The 22,188-nt window shown below is 38.8% G+C and overlaps 1 protein-coding gene across 1 annotated transcript in view; it reads left to right on the top strand.

Annotated features, from left to right (window-relative positions):
- PLCH2 (phospholipase C eta 2) overlaps positions 1 to 22,188 on the top strand; it is a 44,691-nt gene that overhangs the window by 13,480 nt on the left and 9,023 nt on the right. Inside the window, exons 3-20 of the mRNA XM_040533449.1 lie at positions 51 to 294; positions 852 to 981; positions 4,232 to 4,402; positions 6,504 to 6,597; positions 7,403 to 7,606; positions 7,755 to 7,875; positions 8,692 to 8,863; positions 9,156 to 9,263; positions 9,694 to 9,852; positions 11,133 to 11,225; positions 12,223 to 12,323; positions 13,072 to 13,169; positions 13,992 to 14,174; positions 14,620 to 14,727; positions 14,913 to 15,037; positions 16,028 to 16,112; positions 16,628 to 16,774; positions 16,904 to 16,983. Coding sequence (XP_040389383.1) covers positions 51 to 294; positions 852 to 981; positions 4,232 to 4,402; positions 6,504 to 6,597; positions 7,403 to 7,606; positions 7,755 to 7,875; positions 8,692 to 8,863; positions 9,156 to 9,263; positions 9,694 to 9,852; positions 11,133 to 11,225; positions 12,223 to 12,323; positions 13,072 to 13,169; positions 13,992 to 14,174; positions 14,620 to 14,727; positions 14,913 to 15,037; positions 16,028 to 16,112; positions 16,628 to 16,774; positions 16,904 to 16,983 — 2,423 coding nt within the window. The remainder of the gene's footprint in view (positions 1 to 50; positions 295 to 851; positions 982 to 4,231; positions 4,403 to 6,503; positions 6,598 to 7,402; positions 7,607 to 7,754; positions 7,876 to 8,691; positions 8,864 to 9,155; positions 9,264 to 9,693; positions 9,853 to 11,132; positions 11,226 to 12,222; positions 12,324 to 13,071; positions 13,170 to 13,991; positions 14,175 to 14,619; positions 14,728 to 14,912; positions 15,038 to 16,027; positions 16,113 to 16,627; positions 16,775 to 16,903; positions 16,984 to 22,188) is intronic.

Genomic DNA, 22,188 nt, shown 5'->3' with positions numbered 1-22,188 from the left:
TGGATATTCTCCTACAGTCACTAATGAGCTACGCATTTTTGTCATTCTAGTTTCCATTGACTCTATTCAGGAGGTTTGTGAGGGGAAGCAATCAGAGATCTTTCAACGCTATGCTGATGGCAGTTTTGATCCGAACTGCTGCTTCAGCATCTACTATGGAGATCATATGGAATCTCTTGACCTGGTGTCTTCCAGTGGAGAGGAAGCACGCACCTGGATCACAGGGCTAAAGTATCTGATGGCAGGAATCAGTGATGAAGACAGCCTCGCAAAACGCCAAAGGACCAGAGACCAATATCCTTTCTATACTGCTTGAAAGAGTATCTCCCAGTGGTGGGGAACAATCAGCAGCATAGGGATTCCCTTAAGTATTTGTTTTACTAAAAACAAGCTCTAGGCTCAAAGCTTCAAAGTGGTTTCTGTTGCACTCCCTGTTTCCAGAGACAGAAGTCCTTGAAGAGGATTGGTCTGGGAAAGAGAGTGGACTGAAAAAGGTGACTGGGCAAGAATGGACTGGAAAATGTACAGGTATATTCCTTCATCTGTTGCTCCCTGTGTAAAGTTGTCCCTTTTATTTGGTTGTACAAGACAAAATATGATGCAATGCTTCAATTTGCTCAGAATTGAAAGTTCTGTGCAACGTTCTTCCTAGTGTGGGTGAATAGCATGTGTTGAATAATGAGCTCAGCAAATCTAGAAACTGCTACAGATATAACACAAGTGGAATTATTTTGTGTGTTACCTTGAACTTTCTTTTATCCCTAGCCTCATTTACGTGAAAAAATTCCTATATACATAATGTTCTGTAACATGCCTTGATATTCCGTTATGGTCCTTAACTCCAGTTCAATGTGGTTGAAGCAGACATTTGATGAAGCAGATAAAAATGGGGATGGCAGTCTGAGTATTAACGAAGTGCTCCAGCTGATGCACAAACTGAATGTGAACCTACCCCGACAAAAAGTCAAGCAAATGTTTAAGGTAAGAAATGAAAAGGTATTTTTTTTTCTAAGAGAACGGTGCTTAAGCTGCTGGAGATTTAACATGAAGCCTTAATAGGAGAGAATGTAAATACCTCAGCAGCTGGTTCGTTTCCACTCTACTGAGAGATGCTATATCGTGCATTCGGTAAATTGAACAAAGTTCCAGCAACACGTCATAAATAAATTGTTATTCATAGAAAAAGGCATTATACCAGGTACTTTGTAGTGTTATATAACATAAAGACAGTGCAAATGTTGCTTTTTGCTGGATCTGTTGATCTGAAATTCAGTCACGTATCCTCCTCTGATTACATTCTCTCTAGTGAAGTATCCAGTATTCTCCAGTAACTGGTACTAATGAAACACCCTGTATGCAGTCTTCCATGTCCGTCATGCTTTTTACAATGCTAAAACCTATTTGTTTGACATTAGGTTTTCTGCTGGCCTTGACCCAGTTTGTTGTGCAACTGAACTGTGAAGTTCTATGTGCTTTCAAAATCAAAAAGTCTGGTGTGTGAAGGACCCAAGCAGAAGTTGAATCAATAGTTCTCAGTGAACTCCGATGGCTTTTGTGTCTGAGTTGGGAACATCTTAGCACAGTTTTCCAGCAGCTCTCAATTAAAAAAAATGTATTGGATGTGCTGTGAGAGATTGCTTTAGAGAGAACTAAATACTGAAATTTCAGTAGAACTGAAAGGAATCAAACACATATCTGTCGATGGGATCTGGGTTTGCTATTGTTTTGTTGGTTTTTTGAAGTCACAGTCTAAATCTAAGGCATTGTATGTAGCTGAATACATAATTTTGGCTTAATTATTTGAATGGTAGAGAGATGTTATAATCCCAATTCACAAAGTTGAAGCAGAAGTAAGTGAATTGCCCAAAGTCACACAAAGATCTGTGGCACAGCAAAGTAATTCTGTTCTCTGCAGGTGCCTGAAGACTGAGCTGTCTTTTATTTTAAACACTTATTGTGGTTGTACAGGTCCTCTGAAGTTTGCAATTGATCTAAGACTGATTAAAGGTTTCTGTAAAGTTTACACCTTCATTTTTACTTGCTATTGGGATGAATGGTTGTAATCTCTGCAGGAGTACTTGCTGATGTGTTAGCTCCTGGTTGTTTCCACACCCAACTTTGTTACCTCCAGGGTGCGGGCTGTACCCTGTGGAAGAGTATCGGACGTGATGACATTGCAGCTATTTCAGTTTTTCTGATGCAATGTGTGGACAGTGTACTTATCTTAAGAAACATAATGTGCGTTTAGGTGCCTGAAGTCTCACAGATGGAAAGGCAACTGTTGGAGCACTGCTTCATATTTACTACGAAGTCATGCTAGTTTAGTGATCACGTGAATTTAAATAATTAGATCTGGGACACGTTCCAGGCTCAAAAGCCATTGAGAATTGTGCATGTACTGCCTGAGAAAAACAACAGATTTTGCCTGTTACTTTTTATTCCTTTTTTTTCTTTCATACCAGCAAATTCTACACTTATGGATGTAGCTCAGTGAAGAAAGTAAATTAAAAACTCATTAAAATCAGTAGATTATAGTGACTCTCTTTCCAGTAGGAGCCATTAGGTTTGCTAACTTTTGACTAATTTTTCTATTAGTCAAATAGAAGAAGGCAGGTAAAACTTTTCTGCATAAAAAAATTCACTCATTGTATGCTGTGTTCTGGCTTTACTGCTTGTAATCAATGATAACTATTGTTCATATCAAGTGCTTTGGAAAACATATTAGCAAGGAAGAATGGATTTGCTTTGTCTCCGTGCAGTGCATAATTGAACTCAACTGGTCTCAGCTGAAGGCATAATTGCTATTTGATGGCTTAGAATCAGAATATTAAGCAGCCTTGAACTGAAAAATCAAATCTTCCTGTTAATGAAATAGCTACTCCAAGTATTTTAAGATAAAAAACGGTATATTATACGTAGGCCCTTAAAAAAGTTACCTTGAATATTAATTTTCTAGTTAAAAATAAAAGTAAGTGGTTAAAAAGTCTTGCCGTAATTACAAGGGGAAAAATGGATTTTATTAGCTAATTCTTGCTCACGAGTGCTTTCATATTTTCACCTGGGGCTCTTTTCTAAAGGAGCTCCACGATTCCTCATTCTTCCAGCCACATCCTCCGTAGCAATGGCAGCTTCAGCCTTGTAGCTGATAGAGGCTCTGAAACTGCTGAAGTGGGAGGCTGGAGAGGAGACAAAATAGTGAGGTCTGTCGAGGTGAAGGAGGGGGGCAGGTGCGGGCTGTGCTTTGGGAACGAGGAGGCTACATAAGGTTTTAAAAATCTCTCTGGGTCCATTAGAATAAATTGCAGGGCTGCAGTAATACTTTGTGTTTGGGCAAATAACTGTGAAATGCTGTTAGCAAACCAGGGCAGAACTGCGCTGTGAGGGCTGCTCAGCGTTGTTGCCCATGGTTGTGAGAGCTTAGCGTCAGCCTTTTCCTCAGCTGATCCACCTGCCCTTGCACAGCAGTACATGAAGGAAATTCAGTGAAAAATATGAAGATTTGGTCAGTAAGAAGATGCCTTAATCTACTTCTAATTTTCTGGCCTGAAATGTGTTTTAACTTGTCTCCAGTGAGGCTGAGGAAAGCAATATGCTGACAGCTCATTTACTGAGAGCACACGGGAATGCTGGCGAAGCGTTTTCAGAAAATATGCAAGCATTGGATATCCTGTTTGGGAAAGTTGCATCTTTCGTTTTCATACTTGTCCCCTGGCAGAATTTCCCATTCATTTTTTCATGCTTTTAGGAAATTTTGCAGATCTTTAGTTTACAGCCATGGATTTAACAGAGATCCTCCCAAATCCTGGAAATAAAATTCATTTTAGAATGAATGCGTTCTAATGATCCTAAGAAAATGTGAATGGGTAAGTCTGCCAGCCATATGCATGCTCCCTTCTGTGTTCCAGGGTACCCTGTCTTATTTCATTGCCACAGATAGAAGAAACCCTTCTGGGTGCCCTGTGGAACAAGAAAGACCTTAAAAGTGGTTTCTTGGCTCATGCACTACTGCATACGTTTAAAAAGTTCAAAGGGGAAAGCGTTTGTATGACAAACATGTCTGTAAATCAGTCCGCCCTATCAGGCCCTGCAGTGAGTAGCCATGTCAGGCAGCAACAACCTGCATTTAATTTCAGTGTTGCTTACCTTCGTGCAGGGGTTTGTTTATTTAAAGTTTGCTCAGGCTGCAGCTGGGCAGTCGGGTATCTCACTGCCGTATTGCTGTGTGATGCAGGAGGCTGACACAGATGACAACCAAGGCATGCTGGGCTTTGACGAGTTCTGCACCTTCTACAAGATGATGTCAACACGACGCGATTTGTACTTGCTAATGCTCACCTACAGCAACCACAAGGACTACTTGGATGCGGACGATCTGAGGCGCTTTCTGGAGAATGAGCAGAAGGTAGGCCCGATGCAGGAAAAGCACTGCAGTCCGCATGCCTGTCTGTCTGCCCCTGGGCGTGCCTTGCCTTTCTAAAAGGCTGGGAACTTCAGTCATGTATGTGAACAGTGAGCAGCTACTTTTATTTTAGCAGCTTCAGTCTGGAGAGTGTGAATGTTAAAAATAGCCAGTTAGATGCCTCTTGGTTTTCACCTTGTAGGCTGGGAAGACTGTTTTTTGAATCTTCTTGCCCTCACTACTTCGTTCTTCTTGTAGGCTCTTTGATTGTGCCCAGAACTATAATGTCTGCAGTTTCTTTATTTCTCTTGTATTATTTTAGGACAGTCACATCAATATCTTCCTCCAATGTTAAACGTCCCAGTGCAGAGATGTTGCTTCTGGCTCTGCTTTTGTCTTAGGGCACAGTCCGTGATGAGACACTGAACTACGTTGTCACCCTTTCTCAGTTTGCAAAGTAGGAGATTATGTTCCCTGGAGCTGCTGAGAGGATTATTCATGTCTGGGGAAGTGTTTTGAGGATATGCAGTACTGCATATTAGGTTATCTCTTAGTGCTTTAACATTGCATGGCTGGAGTGAGTCTTAAAGACTCTCCTCATTGCACTGATCTTGATAGGATTGGGAATCTTTGTAAACCAAGCTGCCTGGAAGTCTGACATACTTACTCCTATCCCAAATAGCCCTTGGTCAGAACAAGTTTTTTTTTTTTTTTTTTCTCAAACATGGTAACTTGGAGGGCCAGAAAGTGGCAAAGCATGTGGTATCTGTATTCTGAGAAATTAATGAATGATAAAGCCACATCTCCCTGGCAGTTATCATTTTAGGTAGAGGAGTGTGTTTCTGTTTCATTGGTCAGTCGATCCTCCACATGGCAAGAGGAAAATGAGCGCTAGCCAGAGGAAACAAATCAGCTCAGCTAATCACTGACATGGATAGCACATGCCTCTAGGGTTTCTCTCCCTTGTCTAGCTCTGCCCTTTCTTATACAGTACATGCAGGGAAAACAAGTGTTCATTCTGTATGTTTGAAGCTGTACCAGAAAAACCTTCTGTTGCTTCAGAGCTTTTTCTTCTGAACCCGGCAAGTCTATAATGTATGGACAGATAAAGGGTTGGTTGGGTTTTATTTTGTTTTGTTCTTTCCTCATCTTTCACTTTTGTTTGTTAGGTTTTAAATTACTCCCAGAAAAGGCATTGATCTTGTAGCAAACACGTTGTGGTTTAATTTCCCCCCCCCCAAGCAAAGATTTCATGTTGCCAAAACCATCGACGTGGCCACCTGGCTCTGGTGACCAGGGCAGTATTTTCATGTGTCTTGTAAAGCATCTGATGGAATGGATCTGCTTCATCACTCAGGACAGGAACATTAAGTAATAGCAGGGATAATAATTTGATGACAAATCAACGGTAAACAGCAGGAATATTAAATAATACTGTTTATCTTCCAATGTTTTTATAATTCAACTTTAAAGTACAGATAAAAATACAGCTTATCATAAATGGCCTTTTTTTGTAAATGCTAACACTTACAAACGTACATTTCCCTTTGTACCCTTTTCTTTTTTTCAATTGAGCATGCAAAGAGACCTTGAACTTAGCAGATTTCCTCCAGCTTTCTGAGAGCAGTATGTCCTGATTTCCTTTCACCCTGCTAGTTAAAACTGATTTTTCTGCCCACTGCATAAAGATATGAGCTGTTTTCTTTTTTTCTTTTAAAGTGAAACTATTTTGGTAATGAAAATTTTGATAAGGCAAATCAATCATTAATTCTACAAAAGAAGAAATCCCATTGGTTTGTGACAAAGCGTGTTCAGTTTGGGTGCTCTGTGTGGCTAACAACGCTAATCAGATTTGACCTACAAAGTAGACCTCTGTCCTTATTGGATGCGATCAGGCAGCTGCCAATAGGACAGAAATTTTTCACAAAGCAGTTGAGTTCTTATCTGACCTGACACTGACTGGCAGGAATGAGAATCTCCCTCCTAACTGGAAATCTTTAGTGCCACTATGGATAATCTGGCCAGTTGATAAACTGTATACAGAGAAAAGAGCTAGGAGAAGCTGTGATTACTAGTTAACACCTCATTTTTGCTACTTCTACAGATGACAAATGTGACTAAAGAACACTGCTTGGAAATCATCAGCAAGTTTGAACCATGCCCAGAGAACAAGAAGGAGGGAGCTCTGGGGATTGATGGTAAGCTGGCTGGTGTAGCTGTTGAAGGAGAGGGTCAACAGTGTTTCAATTCTTATGAGAATATCACATTTGTTTGGATAATAGGAAGTCATAGAATTTTATTATGTTGTACAGAGTAGTAGTTTGTTTTTTGTTGTTTTGTGTTGTTTTTTATGTCATTCGCTGAGTTGAAATTGGAAGATTTTAGAGGGATGTATCTGATGAAGTAGCAGTCGTTACAGGTCGGCTGAAGCTGTGTGTGTCTTTATTTGTGCGTTTGGAAAATACAATAGAATTGAGTTTTATGATTCCTGCAGGTATTTTTGGAAATCCCTTAGACTTTAATAAGAGAAGCAGTCTAATCCCTTCCTTCAAACTGTGTTCGGCCACTGGAAACTGTCTCTAGGCAGTGCAATAGCGTACATCTTTCAACTCATTTCACTGAGGAGCGATGCCAGGATATGACCACAGATGTCAGGAGGCTTTTATTCACTATCCCACCTAATGTCCCACCATAATCCTTTGAATTGTAAACCTAAAGGTTTAGGTGAAGAAGGGATACAGATGAAGGGGGGATTAAATACAGACATGGTTTTTAGGAAAGTCAGAGTGGGGAATTGTACAAAACACCTGGAATGTTTCTGAAAGCAATAATCACAGTTGGTCTTTGTGACAGTTAGAATACTGTGGTTTTATTTACTTATTTTACTTGCCATGTTTGTGAATATGTTGGTAAAATGTCAGGATGCATTTTTAGGCTGGTTTTAGGAAGGCTACAGCAACAAAAAGGACAAATTTTTTTATTTATGGTATTGTTTATTTACAGGTTTCACCAATTACATGCGGAGTCCATCAGGGGACATATTCAACCCAGAACACTACCAAGTAAATCAGGACATGAGTTATCCTTTGAGTCACTATTTCATTACCTCTTCACATAATACCTACCTCATGGGAGATCAGCTGATGTCCCAGTCTAGGGTGGACATGTATGCGTGGGTGCTACAGTCTGGCTGTCGTTGTGTAGAAGGTAAAGATCAAAAAGGAATCATCACTACTCTCCATGCTTTTGTTTCTTTTCTGTAAAGGAAGACTTGTAACCTCTGCAGAAGACTTAAGTCCCGTGGTCTTCCACAGATACCATTTGTCTGACGGGTGTCATTGTTTCTATTCTACAGTTGACTGCTGGGATGGGCCAGACGGGGAACCAATTGTCCACCATGGATACACTTTGACTTCCAAAATTCTCTTCAAAGATGTGATTGAAACTATCAACAAATATGCCTTTATCAAGAATGAGTATGTATACAGTCTGCCAACTTCTGAAATCAAGCTCTAAGCTGGAGTAATCTCAGGCATCCTTGTAAAGGAAATGATTGAAAATCTAACCTGTTCCTGCATATGACAGACAGGCATTAGAATTCTGAGTTTTCTGTGGGGAAAAGGCTTTTAGAAAGAAATAACAAGACAAAACTGGCTGAGTAGGGGCATTCTGTGCAAAGTTTTGACTCAATTTTTCTAGCAAATAGATGACAATTTAGCCACGCATCTCTGGATGTGTATTCCAGTGATGCCATGGTCACACTTAGCCAGGATAAGGCTGGAGACATAGCAGTTGGTCGGCTGTGAATTCATTGTCTGGCTCAAAATTTTGTTTTTCCTGATGAGGAGCTAATCAAGGCCAGATGTCAGGATAGATCTCTCTTTATTAATAATTAGTTTTTAATTAATGAATCCCTCATAATTCATACTTAAAGTGCATTGTATAGTAGTTCTTGTTCTCATTCTAAAATATATCCTTCTCTTCCTAGAATCTCTCTGACAAGAAGTGGAGGTCAGGACTGTGTAGTGTAGGAAAGTGAGAAGTGTGTTCTAGAAAAAAATGCATCAAATCTGATAGCAGAAATTTAATTATCCTGTGACTGTCAAAAATGTGTGGTTTGGAGTGAGTAGTGGGGTACCAGTTCTCTGCCCACACTGATAAATATAACCCCTGTGGATTTCATTGGTGCTGATTCCCCTTATGGGAATAGATCTGACAGTAATAACCCTTATCCTCTTAATGCTATAAAAGCTACATTTGTGGTTGATAATACTTGCTTATATCTCTGCCAGGTACCCTGTTATCTTGTCAATTGAGAACCATTGCAGTGTAATTCAGCAGAAGAAGATGGCTCAGTATCTTACAGAAATTCTGGGAGAGAAACTGGATCTGTCTTCTGTGCACAACGATGATTCTACCAGACTCCCTTCACCAGCAAGTCTGAAAGGGAAGATACTGGTTAAGGTAAAAACATGTTCAGTTTATTCCATCCCTCCTTTTTTGTGATGATTACAATCTCTGCCTGGTTATCACTTATACACAAATTTAAATCAGGTCATGATAAGCCTTCACCTCCTTGACCTTCAGTGAACATGGATGAGTTCAGAGAATTTTAGTGTTTGCTTGGAATATTACGATTTTCACTTCTGTAGGAATTAATTTTTATTTCACATTGGTAATGAGTTTTTGTTTTGTTTTAATATGTCATAGCATGAGCTGCATGTTAACCTGCCTGTGTAATCATTTCATCCTCTAGGGGAAGAAACTTCCAGCCAACATTAGTGATGATGCAGAGGAAGGTGAAGTTTCTGATGAGGACAGTGCTGATGAGATAGATGATGACTGCAAACTAATGAATGGAGATGTAAGTTCAGTGATCGTTTGAATGTAAATGTATGTTCAGTTTTCCTGTCCCGGGGAGAACGAACCTTGTGTGAGTTCTCTGGAATGTGGATGTGGTCTAATCTTTGCATTAATTAGTTTTACTCTCTCGTGACCTCGGAGACACTGTTTGCACTTCAGATCTAACATTTACTTCAGGGCTTCACATGCTTGCATGTCTTGCATGAAGTGTGATATTGAGCTGCAGGTAACTGCTTCAGATTATGTAAATGAAGAGATTGTTTAGCGTGCTCCGAAGCAGTTACTAGTAGTCAATTAAGGCAAATCCTTTGGCTATATTTTTCTCTTCCCTCTTTTTTTCTTTCAAATAAAATTTTAGTTTTCATTAGTCCTGGTTATTAAGACTTTTTTTTTTGTCAATACCTTGTTTAATAATTCTGTTTTGTTTGTAGGCATCTACTAATAGAAAAAGAGTGGAGAATATAGCAAAGAAAAAGCTCGACTCACTGATAAAAGAATCCAAAATTCGTGACTGTGAAGATCCAAACAACTTTACAGTTACCACTCTACCATCATCAGGAAAGGCTGGTCAGAAATCAGATAGTAAGAAGGTGAAAATGTCTTATTGTGCTTCACTCACCCCCTAGGCCTGACTGTTGTTTTGCTTGTCTCTGTAGCCACTTAGTACTATTATTTCATAACAACATTTGTTCTTTCAAAGGCTATCTAAGGTTGGGTTTATCAATCTGTTTTGAGACTCTAAATGAAATTGTATTAGCTTACTGAATAAATTATATATTATAGACTTCAGATTTCATAGCTGAATTAATTCAATTAATGGTAATGCCGGGTGAGCATCACTGTCAGATATGCAAAGCTTTTTTTTTCACTCAGCAATTAGAGCATGAAATGTACACAAGAAATGACTTTTCAACAGAAAGAGTTTGTTTCCCATTATATAAAAAAGTGAATACGAAAGTTGGGCTTTTTTTCCTCAGTTCTCTATGTTCTATGCATTTATATTTGTATTTTTATACTAACAGTTATTTATAAAAATGTACTCAGCCCACAGAGCACACTTCATGAACTTGAGGCATTGTCAGTTTAGAATTTGTGATAAGCCACAAAAAGCTTAGGAAGGTTGCTGCATACAAATGAAAAACATTGGAGTCCTGCCAATAAGCAGGTGTACTAACTGGGGATTAAAACTAGAGAGCTAAAACTCAGCTTTCCAAAACTTTCTGTTTCTATTGAGTTTTGTATGTACTTTTAAGCTTCATGATTTATGTGATATATCACACAGTATTCCTGTAAGATCTGCTACAATGCTGAGACTTGTGTGTGTTAGCCAGAACAATCTGTGTTCTATTAGACTGGAAAACAATGAAACTGTAAGGTCGTATTAAAGACTAGTGGCACCAACGAATTATATAAATTTTTAGGGTTTGCAAGAATTTTGTTTCTTTCTTACCATGGAGTGTCCACATAAAACCATGCAATCGAGGTCACATCTCACGGCAGAATTAAGTCCTGTTAAACTAGACTTTTTAAATATTAAGCTACAAAACAGTCTGCTGTCAGTGAATGTATGTGTCTTGGCACTCAAACCTTGCGTGGATGAAAATAAACTTTCCTGGTGCGTGGTATTGGGTATTTTGAGGATTTCTGTCTGTTCTGAATGTTTCTGTGGACAAAAGTGATGTCAGTTATTGCTGGGATAAAAGGTCTTGTGCTCAGCTTGTGTTTAAAAAAAAACTGCGCTGGTCTGGTGAAGTTCTGTTGATGCTTTAGGGTGGGTTGCTTCACAAACTATTTTCGATTATGTTTAAATATGATGTCTGTAGCACCCTATTTGGTCTACTGCATTATTCTTTCTGTTTGGTTACTTCAGAATAAACTTGAGGATGATGCAGAATCTGGGGAAGATTTCAGTACCAATAAAAGGCATAGCCGAACGTTGATGGGCAGCTTTTCTAAACGCAAGGTGAGCCACTTTAGAAGATTAGGTCTACACTAAAGATTGCATTCTTGGATAGATTCTTTATTTGGTCACAGTGGTGGAGAGGAATATCATAGCTGGATTGCCTGGCAGAGGCTTGCCTTCAGATTCACAGAATAAACAGGGTGGATAACTGGTTGTAATTGTGCATAACAGGTAGTTTCAATTTACATCAAAGAATAAAGCATCCAAGATCTAATCTGAAAAACATTAAAACTGGTTTGCAGTTTTTATGTGAGGATCTGCACTTCCTTAATAAAAAAACTTTGATGTTGGGCTGAGCCATCCTCATGTGCATGCATATCATTCTGCAATACTGCAGATAAATGGATACTCAAAATCAATAGTGCCTTCAAAATGCTAAAGGTTTTGCAGAGTCAAAATGTGGCTGAGGTTGGAAGAGACCTCTCGAGGTCATCTTGTCTGCCCCCCCTGCTCAAACAGGGCTGCTTAGAGCAGGCTGCCTGGGACCACATCCAGGCACCTTTTGAATGTGTCCAAGGAAGAGGACTCCACAGTCTCTCTGAGCAGCCTGCCCCACTGTTCAGTCACTTTCACAGTAAAAAAGTGTTTCCTGATGTTCAGATGTAACCTCACATGTTTGAGTTTGTGCCCACTGCCTCTTGAAAGGCAAGTTTGCCGACGCATATTTACCGACACATTCATTTGTACCACCAATATGGAAGTGGTTAGTGTCATAACAGCTGCTGTGTGCTACCACAAAGCCCTCCACATATATGTAACTCGTGTTGCTTTTTTTAACACCATAGAACTTGTTAGTAGTTTCTTTGATTGCTTTATTCAAAACAGTTCCTCAGAACGAGCACAGAAAATTTTCTCCTCAATTTTTATTACAGATTGTTTTAAGTGTCTTGAGTTTATTTTTCTTGTCGATTGTTCCACATCATTTGCAGAAAAGGGTGAGTCTCTCTTGAATAGTGATATCCGTTGAATACAATGGTTTTATTTCATTCTGGCACAGAAAAAAGGAAGCAAATTGAAAAAGGCAACCAGTCTGGAGGAGGGTGAAGATGACATGGATTCTCAAGGAAATGTAGCCAGAGGCTCTGTACATTGCACCAGGTTTGTTACAAGTGGTTTTGTCTCTAAAAAGAAGATGCCTACATAAATGTGCCCACTAAATAGACATGCTTCAGCTCTGGAAGCCAATTTGTTGAAAGCTGTCTGTAGTTGTGTGACAGGAATCTGGTATAAGGGTAGATCCAGTGTCTGCCACAACATTATCACAATGATCTCTTGGTGCCATTTGGCCTAACTAGCAAAGTACTGTGGACCTAATATGTCTTTTGAGCTCTTACCATCTCATCCAGCTGACATACAGACCGTTTGATTGGTAGCCCAGTGAATTCATTACGGTTGATTTGCATAGTGCATCAGCTCCGCAGCAGATTTTTGGCTTCTAATTTGCCACATGCATCAAGGTTCATGTGATGTTTTTGAGTTTGCTTTTGAAACAGCCTTTTCAAAAATCCTGACATCAAAGGTCCTTTGTGGAACGGCTGCATAAGATTCAGGCTATAAAAAAAAGAAATCAGATCAAGCAGTTCTCTAGGATACTTTGGGAGATTAGTTGTTAGTGATATAACCTGAAGCAAGTAAGGAGGATCAGAGACTTGTTCTGTATACTTTAATGTGGTTGTTTCCATAACTTCTGTGCTTTGACAATGAAGCTCTGTGGTATAAAACTGTTAAATACTTCCTTGGTGTAAGAAAAACTTCTTATTTGTCTTTACCCTTATTTATTTTTAAATATGAAAAGGAAAGTTTCTCTCTTTAATTCACAGAAAATTGATTTGCTTTATCGTCCTAGGATAAACCGACAGAAGAAAACAATGAAGCTGTCTCGGGCACTCTCAGACCTGGTGAAATATACAAAGTCTGTTGGCATCCATGATGTTGAAACTGAAAGTAGGTTGAACTAAAAGTACTTGCTTTGTAAAGAAATTGAAAGGTTTATGTTATCATACCTATCCGTATTAAAAGCTGTTTATCTGTTTGTTTCTCCCCTGCCCTAAGAAGAGTTTAACAGAAGAGCTGCGCACAATAAAGCTATACTATTTCAAAGTGGCTCACCACTTGCTATTCAGAATCCACAAAATGAGTCTAGAGTTGTGTGACAGCTTCCATAAAGGAGGTAAAGCTATTGCAGGTAGTAGTAACACATGTAGTCTTCAGTAGCTTTTTATAAAGGTTGCTCCACACTATTTACATCCTGGGAAATATCAGAGGACTTAGTTATTTTGTTGGGAGGAAAGGTCTGAAGAGCATTTCAAATCAATAGAGGTGTCTTCAGAGTTTGGATTTTACTTCAAACCTGGTGAAATGTCCACATTAAATTTCTGGGATATTTCAGTCCTCTTTCTAAGTTTTCTGCATCTGATTTTGACAGGAATCAAGATTTAGTTAAAAGCGTCAGAAAAAGAGAATTGCTTGCCAGAAATCATACTTTCTTTGAGCAAATTCAAAACATCTTAGAGAGTGTTTTTATAAACTTCTTAATGAAGATTCAGGTCGTTCATTACATTCAGTTTCATTTTCCCAGCTATAACTTCTCCAATTAGCACAATTATTCTTCTGTAGTATAAGAAAAGGATAGTACCTTCTGAGTCGGAATTATTCAAATTATCATAGATCATTATAAACAATTAGTGCTGCCTTGGTTTGAATGCTTTATTTAGATAATAAATAAATAACAAGATGACCTCTAATCACCTCCTGTCTTCTTTATAGTCTCTTCTAGCTGGCAGGTTTCGTCTTTCAGTGAAACAAAAGCCCACCAGATACTGCAGCAAAAGCCTGCACAGTATCTACGTTTCAACCAGCACCAGTTATCCCGCATCTACCCATCTTCTTACCGTGTAGACTCTAGCAACTACAATCCCCAGCCATTCTGGAATGCTGGCTGCCAACTTGGTGAGCAGAAAGAAAGCTTATTTATTTTTTGCTTTATTTTGGAAGGAACTTTTTAATGGGAGCTGCAGAATTAACTCTAAAATACTTATGAGTTCTCTGCTCATCCAACTGCACTGACATTTGAGTCCTTCTTGCTATTTTCTGCATTGTTACCTAGATAGATTACCTCAAAAATGTCTTACATGCAGGCAGTTGTCTGATAAATGAACATCCTTTTCAAATGCAAGAAGACTTCAGAGTTCAGACTCTTTCAAGGAGCTTCTCTCCCTGAAGCTGTGATGTATGCTATATAAGAGAAATCTTTTACAGAAAAATATTCGAGTCTTTGCATCCAAGAAGTCAAATGTCAAAATATATTTAGGTCTTCTGCCTTTAACTTGTTTCTACAAACAGAAATGTTGTCAATGTACTTTGTTAGTAATATCACTTTTTCTTTTTTTAACAGTGGCATTAAACTACCAGTCAGAGGGGAGAATGCTGCAACTAAACCGGGCCAAATTTAGTGCCAATGGGAACTGTGGCTATGTCCTCAAACCAAACTGCATGTGTCAAGGTAAGAAAAATCAGTAGAATAAGTGGATTACTTATTGCCTGAGAAGAGTTTATGTGGATCCTTATTATAGTTCGTTGAAAAATACGTTTCTGCTGCTAGAAGCAAATAAGCCAGAAGGTATCTGCAACTAAAGCTATCCCCAGAATTGCTGCTCTTTCACATTCTGTGGCTTCTCATTCTTTCAGGTGTCTTTAATCCAAATTCAGAAGACCCATTGCCTGGTCAGTTGAAGAAACAACTGGTTCTACGAATTATCAGTGGTCAACAGCTCCCAAAACCAAAGGATTCCATGTTGGGAGACAGAGGAGAGGTATTGAACTATTGGTGACTGTTCTTACGTTGGTGAAGGCTTATTTCCAAATTAGCTGAGCTAAATGTGAGGATTTAACTTCCTGCAGTTATCTGTTGGGAGACATAAAACATTAATAAATGAGCACTTAGTATCCTAGATCTTTAGGTGGTTTTCATGTCTGCTAAGCATCACAGCAATAGTTTGAATTTTTTTTCCTCCAATTGTCAATAGAGTTCCTCCAGGACAAGCAAAAACAGGCCAATAAGCTCATCATTCTACTCACAACAGTACTTTAAATACCCTCCAAACCCCTCTGCTTGCATGAATCTGCTCCCAGTCCTTCATTTAGCACAGTATTACACATTTTCTTTCTGTCCTTCCTTTGGCTTTCTGGTGTATTTTTTTTAAATTGTTATTATTTATTTTGTTTTGTGATGACCTTTTTTTGTTTTTGTTTTTGTTTTATAATGCCCCTGGCAACTCCACTTAAGGAAATACCAGACTGAAATGAGTCAAATTTGCAACTCCTTGGCAGCTTTTTTAAGACTTCTGTTGATTTCTTGTGTTGTTTATCGGTGTTGCAATATCATTCACATGACTTTATTAGTCATTAACAAATGATAGGATGAGGCAGTTTTGTCAAATTAAAATTTCCTTTTAGCCTTTTGTCTCTTAGAATCAAACCTTTCAAATGAGTTCTTACATGCTTGGATTTTATGCGGATGTTGCAATCAGCTTCTAAATATTCTTTCTCCACAGAACTGTTTTAGGTAAACTACCCTGAAAAATAAATGTGGTAGAGTCATACTAAAGGTTTGGTGAACCTGATTGGTTTTGATAATTTATTTCTTATTTTTGTTAATATCACATATGCAACAATATGGAATTTATCCTAATTCAGTTTACACTCAGATTTCAGAAGATGAAGAATAATCTTTTAAACTGCCATTTTATCATGAACAGTAGGGGAATTTCTTATCTTTTCAATATTTATTTTCTGTTTTCCAGATCATAGATCCATTTGTTGAAGTAGAAGTTATAGGTCTGCCTGTTGATTGCTTCAAAGAACAAACTAGAGTAGTTGATGATAATGGTAAGATCTTATCTGTGTTTGGTTTGTTTTTTGTTTTTTTTTTTTTTTTTTTTTTTATGGCTGAAACATCCTCTTTCAGGCAAGCTGTTCATCAGGAGACAAACAGATGAAATTTGGTGCCTATTATAGAAGAAAATGAGAAATCGATTTTTAATCATTCTTGCAGTTGATCAGTCTTGGGTCTTGAATTGTTCAAATGAGTTGGTATGATGGTGTGAAGGTCTTGGTGTAACAAGAGCCATTTGTCTGACTTCTCATTGTATATGAGAAAAGGCTATTACAAGCTAGCAGCTGTCAAAAAAGTCAAAAGAAATTCATCTTGTTCAAACACAACTTCTTGTGCTGTTGCACCTCCTACTGGAGTGAGTAGGGGTACTGGATTTTCAAAGAACAACGATTAAACTATTAGGAAAACTAGAATGTCATTGCAGATAAGGCATTCCTTATATAGGCAGTCTTCTTTCTTCCTCTATCTTGTGAACAAAATACGTAAAAGCTAATTCTTTCATTCCTAGGTTTTAACCCAATGTGGGAAGAAACGTTGGTGTTCACACTGCACATGCCAGAGATTGCACTGATTAGGTTCCTTGTGTGGGATCATGATCCAATTGGACGTGATTTTATTGGACAAAGAACGATAGCTTTCAGCAGTATGATGCCAGGTAAGACAGAAATGGGGAATTACCAAATCAGTTGGCTAGGATTTTTGTTTGCAGTTTACAAAAGGAAAGTCTTTAGATGCTTTTTCTATGATCTGTTTCTCCTTGTCAGCTTTGCTCACTCTGTTTCAGGTTACCGTCACGTATACCTAGAAGGTATAGAAGAGGCATCCATCTTTGTTCATGTGGCTGTTAATGACATCTGTGGTAAGGTGAGTGCTGTCAGCACAATGCAATTTGGTCTGCATACGTAAATGAACTGACAAGATTTTGTATCACACTAGGGAAGCCCAGAGGGTGAGGGTCCAAGCTAACTTATTTATTTTAACTTCATCTCTGTGATTGTCATGGTAGCCTGAGATCTGTCTGAATACAGACAAACAGACAAAGGTTACATTATAAAAAGAGATTCTTGCAGCACATTTTAGAGGGAGCCACAGGGGGCAGGTTATTTCGTTGCAGTGTACGCACATTGGTATGATTAAGTGTGGTTATGTCCAGTACAGTCAGTGCACCTTGCTGAACAAAAGGTTATACCCCTGAACCACGTGTGCTTTCTGTCTGCAAAGCTTATTCTTTGAAGGCTCTGTCTGCCTGATGTTCTTGCATTTTAAATTTAACTAAATTGTTAGACATTATTTGCTTAGGGTGTTTTTCCATAATAACACTTCAAGTGCAGAGGAAAGATGATCCTCATAATCATTGCTGGGCTTATTCTTCTCTGCTTATGTGTTAGTAATAGTGTGTTTGCTTCATGTGCAGGAAAAATACAACTTGACGGGTGCTGTGCCTAAATTTGTGTGAATAACTACCAAGCTTAAAATAAAGCCCTAACTTTTCCTTCGCCAGATGGCAGTGACATGGCTTATTTCCTCTTGGTGCACTGGAGTTAGTTACTTCCATGGGATTAATTCCAATGAGATTCAGGTAGCTAAGTATGTTGTAGTGCCTTGAGAACCTCAAAACCAGTTTATATCCACTCACAATGTAAGACTGAGCCCTCTTTCAGCAAGTTGAAATTTCAGTATCCTGACAGCAGAAGGCACCATTGAATAGGCCAGGAACTCCGAGTTCTTTTTCTTGTGGTGTGGCTCATGTAAGAGGAATTAAAGTAATTCTTAAAAAGGAGAATAGCTCTTTAAACTGCTAGGTTTTAATGGGGTGAAACTAAAATAACTACAAGGAAAACATTTTCTTTTTATAGAAAGAAGGGCTGTTTCTGGAAAGAAGGTCACTTCAGATATTTCAGTTAATGCCTGTAAAAGGAATGAGATATTAAGCTCTGTTCCTGCTTTTTTTGTCTGATGTCTAACACAAAAGCCTTAGGGCAGATATAGCTTCATCAGGATAGGGATGGGAGTACTGCCTGAAACTCCGTGTGATGGTATTATGTATCTGTTTGAAGGTAGCTCTATGGAGCAAGAGACTTTAAAAGCTTTGGGTAAAAGAGAGATAGTGTTGGTCTGAGTAAGACAGAAAAAATTTTTAATTCCTGACTGTAGGGTCTGTCAGAAATAAAAGGCTAACATGGAGGTCATGGTAAAAAGGCCAGTCCAAATCTTCAGGGAAGAGTGATGGCAATCTGAGTATTTCAATGCTAAGATCTTTCCTGACTTTATTTTTGGTCTCAAGGGAAGTATATAGTGTGTAAGTCGTGCCTTTTATTGACAGTGGGTAGGGATGTGATTCTGTCAGTAACCTTGCAGATGCTTGCTGGATGTGTGCATTAGCACAGATTCAAACAGCTTTAAATTTTATTATGAACTTCTTCGGAGTTCCTGTGTTCAGGCCTACTGCTCTTTCTTGAACAGCTCTACCAAACTCTCCAGGCTTGTTACAAGAAGGTCAGGTAGCTCATCCTTGCACACAAAGCCAGTAGGAATTGATCTGATCTGATTAGTGGCGGTGTCCTTCACCTCTGTCCTGTGTTTGCTGTGTGGCTCCAGCAGAGAGGCTGACTGCCCTTACCAGCCCTACTCATCCTTTTGTGAATTCTTCTTCTTAGTCAAAATGACGGAGAACAGACAGATTCTCTTCTACCTCCCAGTGCTGTATGCAGTCTTTATGGTCCAGTTGTGCACTGCTTTCAGGTGATGCCCTCTGTGCTGATATTGTAAGGATAGCGAATATTTGAGTATTCTTCATTAGCAGTCAAAGCCGGGAGTTTAGTATCCACTGTCAAATGGGACAAAGACAGGCTGGGTCTGCCTGCCGTAGTGACTGCTAACTGCATCAGCTTCTAAGTCACTGCTCTTGACTGCAGTGCTTTGTGAAAGAGATCATGTTCACAGTCGTGAAAATATTGAAGAATCACTACACGGCCCTTTCTGCTTTGGTCTCTGGATCATGTTCTGCTGTGAATTTCAGGCAACAGAGTTTTGCTAAAATAAGAACTGTTTCCCCTCTTCTAATTATTGGCAGAAAAATCACCACAGTTATCAGTCGGATTTTACCCATCCTTTATTAATGCAGACATTCTACTGCAAGCATTAACCTTTGGGGGCTTTTTTTCTAGATGTAGATATTCCACCCTCAGTAGCTTAACATCACAAAAGCACAGACTTAGATTTCCTTCACCTTAACCGGTGTTTAACTGATTTTTTTTTCTAGATTGCACTGTTTTCTTGGAGACACTTCTCTTTGTCTGTGTCTCTTCTGTAGTCTATTCATGTATTGTGGAATTTCTTGTGTTTTTCTAGATGTGCATATCTTTGAGATTCTCCCTCACTGCTGTTTTGTGTCTTATTTGCCTTTACTCTGTCTGTTTGTGATTTCAGTGGGCTTCTCTATGTCAAAAAAAGTCTACTTTTAGAAGCAGAACATTTTTAGACGCCTTGAAGGTACCCCTCCTGCCTCAGGGAGGTGTAGTGACCACTACCACACACCTGCATGCCTCTAACTCTGTTAGCGTCAGTGTTCCCTTAGTAGCATTTTGAAGCTCTTCAACTCATTTAACGTGGATTGTGACATTTGGCTTGGTCAGTTCTATTGGGTCATTGATCAACCAGAGAGCCCTCCATTTATGAAGTAGATCCAGGATAAAAGTCCTTCTAGATCCTCTCTTTCTCTCTTCGTCGAGTCTCTACTTACTGTCTTTTCTCTTATATGCTGTAATTCTTTCACGTGGAAAAGAACATTCAACAGTGAATTGTTTGCTAAATTGTGGGAAAGCCTTGTGCTGCTTTGTAAGTCTCCTGAAGAATTAAATAGGCCAGTGAAAGCTGGAGTAGAGGCTGAAAGCACATATTCTGGATCTCCGTCAAAATGGCTCTCTTTTTTCCTTTTTTTTTTTTTGTAAGTTAACCAAATTTGTCTTTGCATTCTTGAATCAGTCCATTGATTCAAGCAATAGTGGCTAACTTAACAAAGATGCACCAAAGGAACTAGAATGATACCTGAGGTCCTGCACTGTGTGTCACCCATTTCATCAGTGCTTTTCTTTCTTTTGTTTTTGGGGATATTATTTGTATGTGTGTATGACAATTTTTGTTCTGGATTTTGCAAACATTTATATTGTGTGATTTTTATACCAATAAATGTGTACTTGCCAACTTGCAGCAAATGGAGCTGAAGATTTTTTTGCTTCGCTCCTTAACAAATGCTGAATCTCATTTTGAAGCTTTCTAGTAGAAGCTGAATCCACCATGGTCCAAGCAGACTGTTCAATAGCCTGGCTCTCACAGGGCACGTATTAATATTTCAGTTACGTTTTCTCTGCCATGTATTATTGGCACTGTTTCCTCCACAAATGGGAAAAAAAAACAATCCCTAGCTTCTTTATCTTACTCTGTATATATTTGTAAAGTCCATTTTATGTCTCCTTTTAGCCATCTCTTTCTCACACTGGATCTTGGCATGTGGTAGCTAAACTTCAATCAGAAACTGCTAAACTTCCAGCCTGAAATAATATTCTGAATGCTTTCACTCGGGTTCATCTCAGGCGAATAAATCGTGATTCCACATGCTGGATTGCACAGGACACTTATGAATAAAAGCAGCTTTTAAGCTAGTGCAGCTTACTGTACGGTGCAGCTGATTCTATTCATGAGGTCCTACAAAGCAAAACTTGAAATATGTGAGCATGTACTCGAATATTTTGGGGGTGAATGATAGACCATTGTAATTTAAATGAGATATTTCCAACCTGTTGTTTAGCACTGCAGAAAAGTGGCCTCACGTAGGACATCTCGGGGGGACATCTCGGGGTAACGGAGTTGAACAGACAGCAGGTGCCAACAAGCACTGATGCTGATCACATTTGTCATGGGTTTCTTACAATGCTTGTGTGCTGTATTTTTGTTCATTGTTTACGCTTGAGGAAGAGAACTACTGATACTAAAGAGTCTGATCTGACTGGGGAATAAAGGGAACAAAAGAGGAGAAGATTAGAAGGGAAATGCTTTCTCTTTAACTGATTTTTATGTGTGGGGCTCTATGCACAGAGCAAATCCCATCTACCCTTTATCATACATCAGCTTTAAAAGTTGGCAAGTACACCTGGAATGTTTACAGGAATGCTGAGACTCTTTCAGTTTCACTGAAATGTAAATCAGCCAGATGAAGGTGGGAGATCCTTAACAGTTAGTGGTTATATATATTCAATGCTTAAATAAGAGCCGAAGTGTGGGAAGTATTCTCTTACCAACCCGACTAACTTCCTTTGTTTATAATGTGTTTCTTCAGCGATGAAAACATACATGAGTGTCTTTGGATGTGTTGTGTGGTAGGAAATGATCAAATGTAATCACACAGGAGAAAAAAGAGAACTCTTTGAAGATCCTGTGCCACACACACAGTTGTCACACGTAACTGCTGCTCGTGGTAGTGCTCGATGCAAGTGCAGTGTCAATCTTGTTTATGCTGAAAGCCAAAATATGATACTTTTATGTCCACTGTGTATTTCCTGACAGCTTCTAAAGAATGTAAAGCTCCATTTGAACATCCAATTTGTTATTATCTGTATTAAGTCAAGAATATTCTTTAGCCTAAAAGGTCACTATCATTTAAATTCTGTAACCGCCCAATATTGCATGAAAATTAAAATTGAAATGATTTTAAAATATCTTTTTAATTGCTGCCATTCTACAGCCTGTTTTGTGTGTGTATGTACTGTGTTTTTTTTTCTTTCCTTTTTCAGTTTTATTTTTGTGCTTCCTCCTGTCATTTATTCAGAGCATTCTTTTTGTTCCTGCTTGGACCTTGGTTGCATGCTACAAAGTCCTTGTCTAAAGTATGAGTGCTAGTTGGTATCTCCAGTATAAGAGACAGGAAAAGTTGGATTTGGCAGGATTTAATGTGCAGTTCTGCCCAAGTATTGTTTCCTGCACAAGTTGGGTAATTCAGCTCTGTGTTTCCAATTAATTTAATTCTTTGGCAATTCTAATTGGCCCTATCCTAACATTTTAAAGTCTACAAAA

Source organism: Cygnus olor, chromosome 21, assembly GCF_009769625.2.
Source record: "Cygnus olor isolate bCygOlo1 chromosome 21, bCygOlo1.pri.v2, whole genome shotgun sequence".
Classification (NCBI taxonomy): Eukaryota; Metazoa; Chordata; class Aves; order Anseriformes; family Anatidae; genus Cygnus; species Cygnus olor.
Note: the sequence above shows the minus strand (reverse complement) of the source record. Positions and strands in the feature narration are given on the sequence as shown.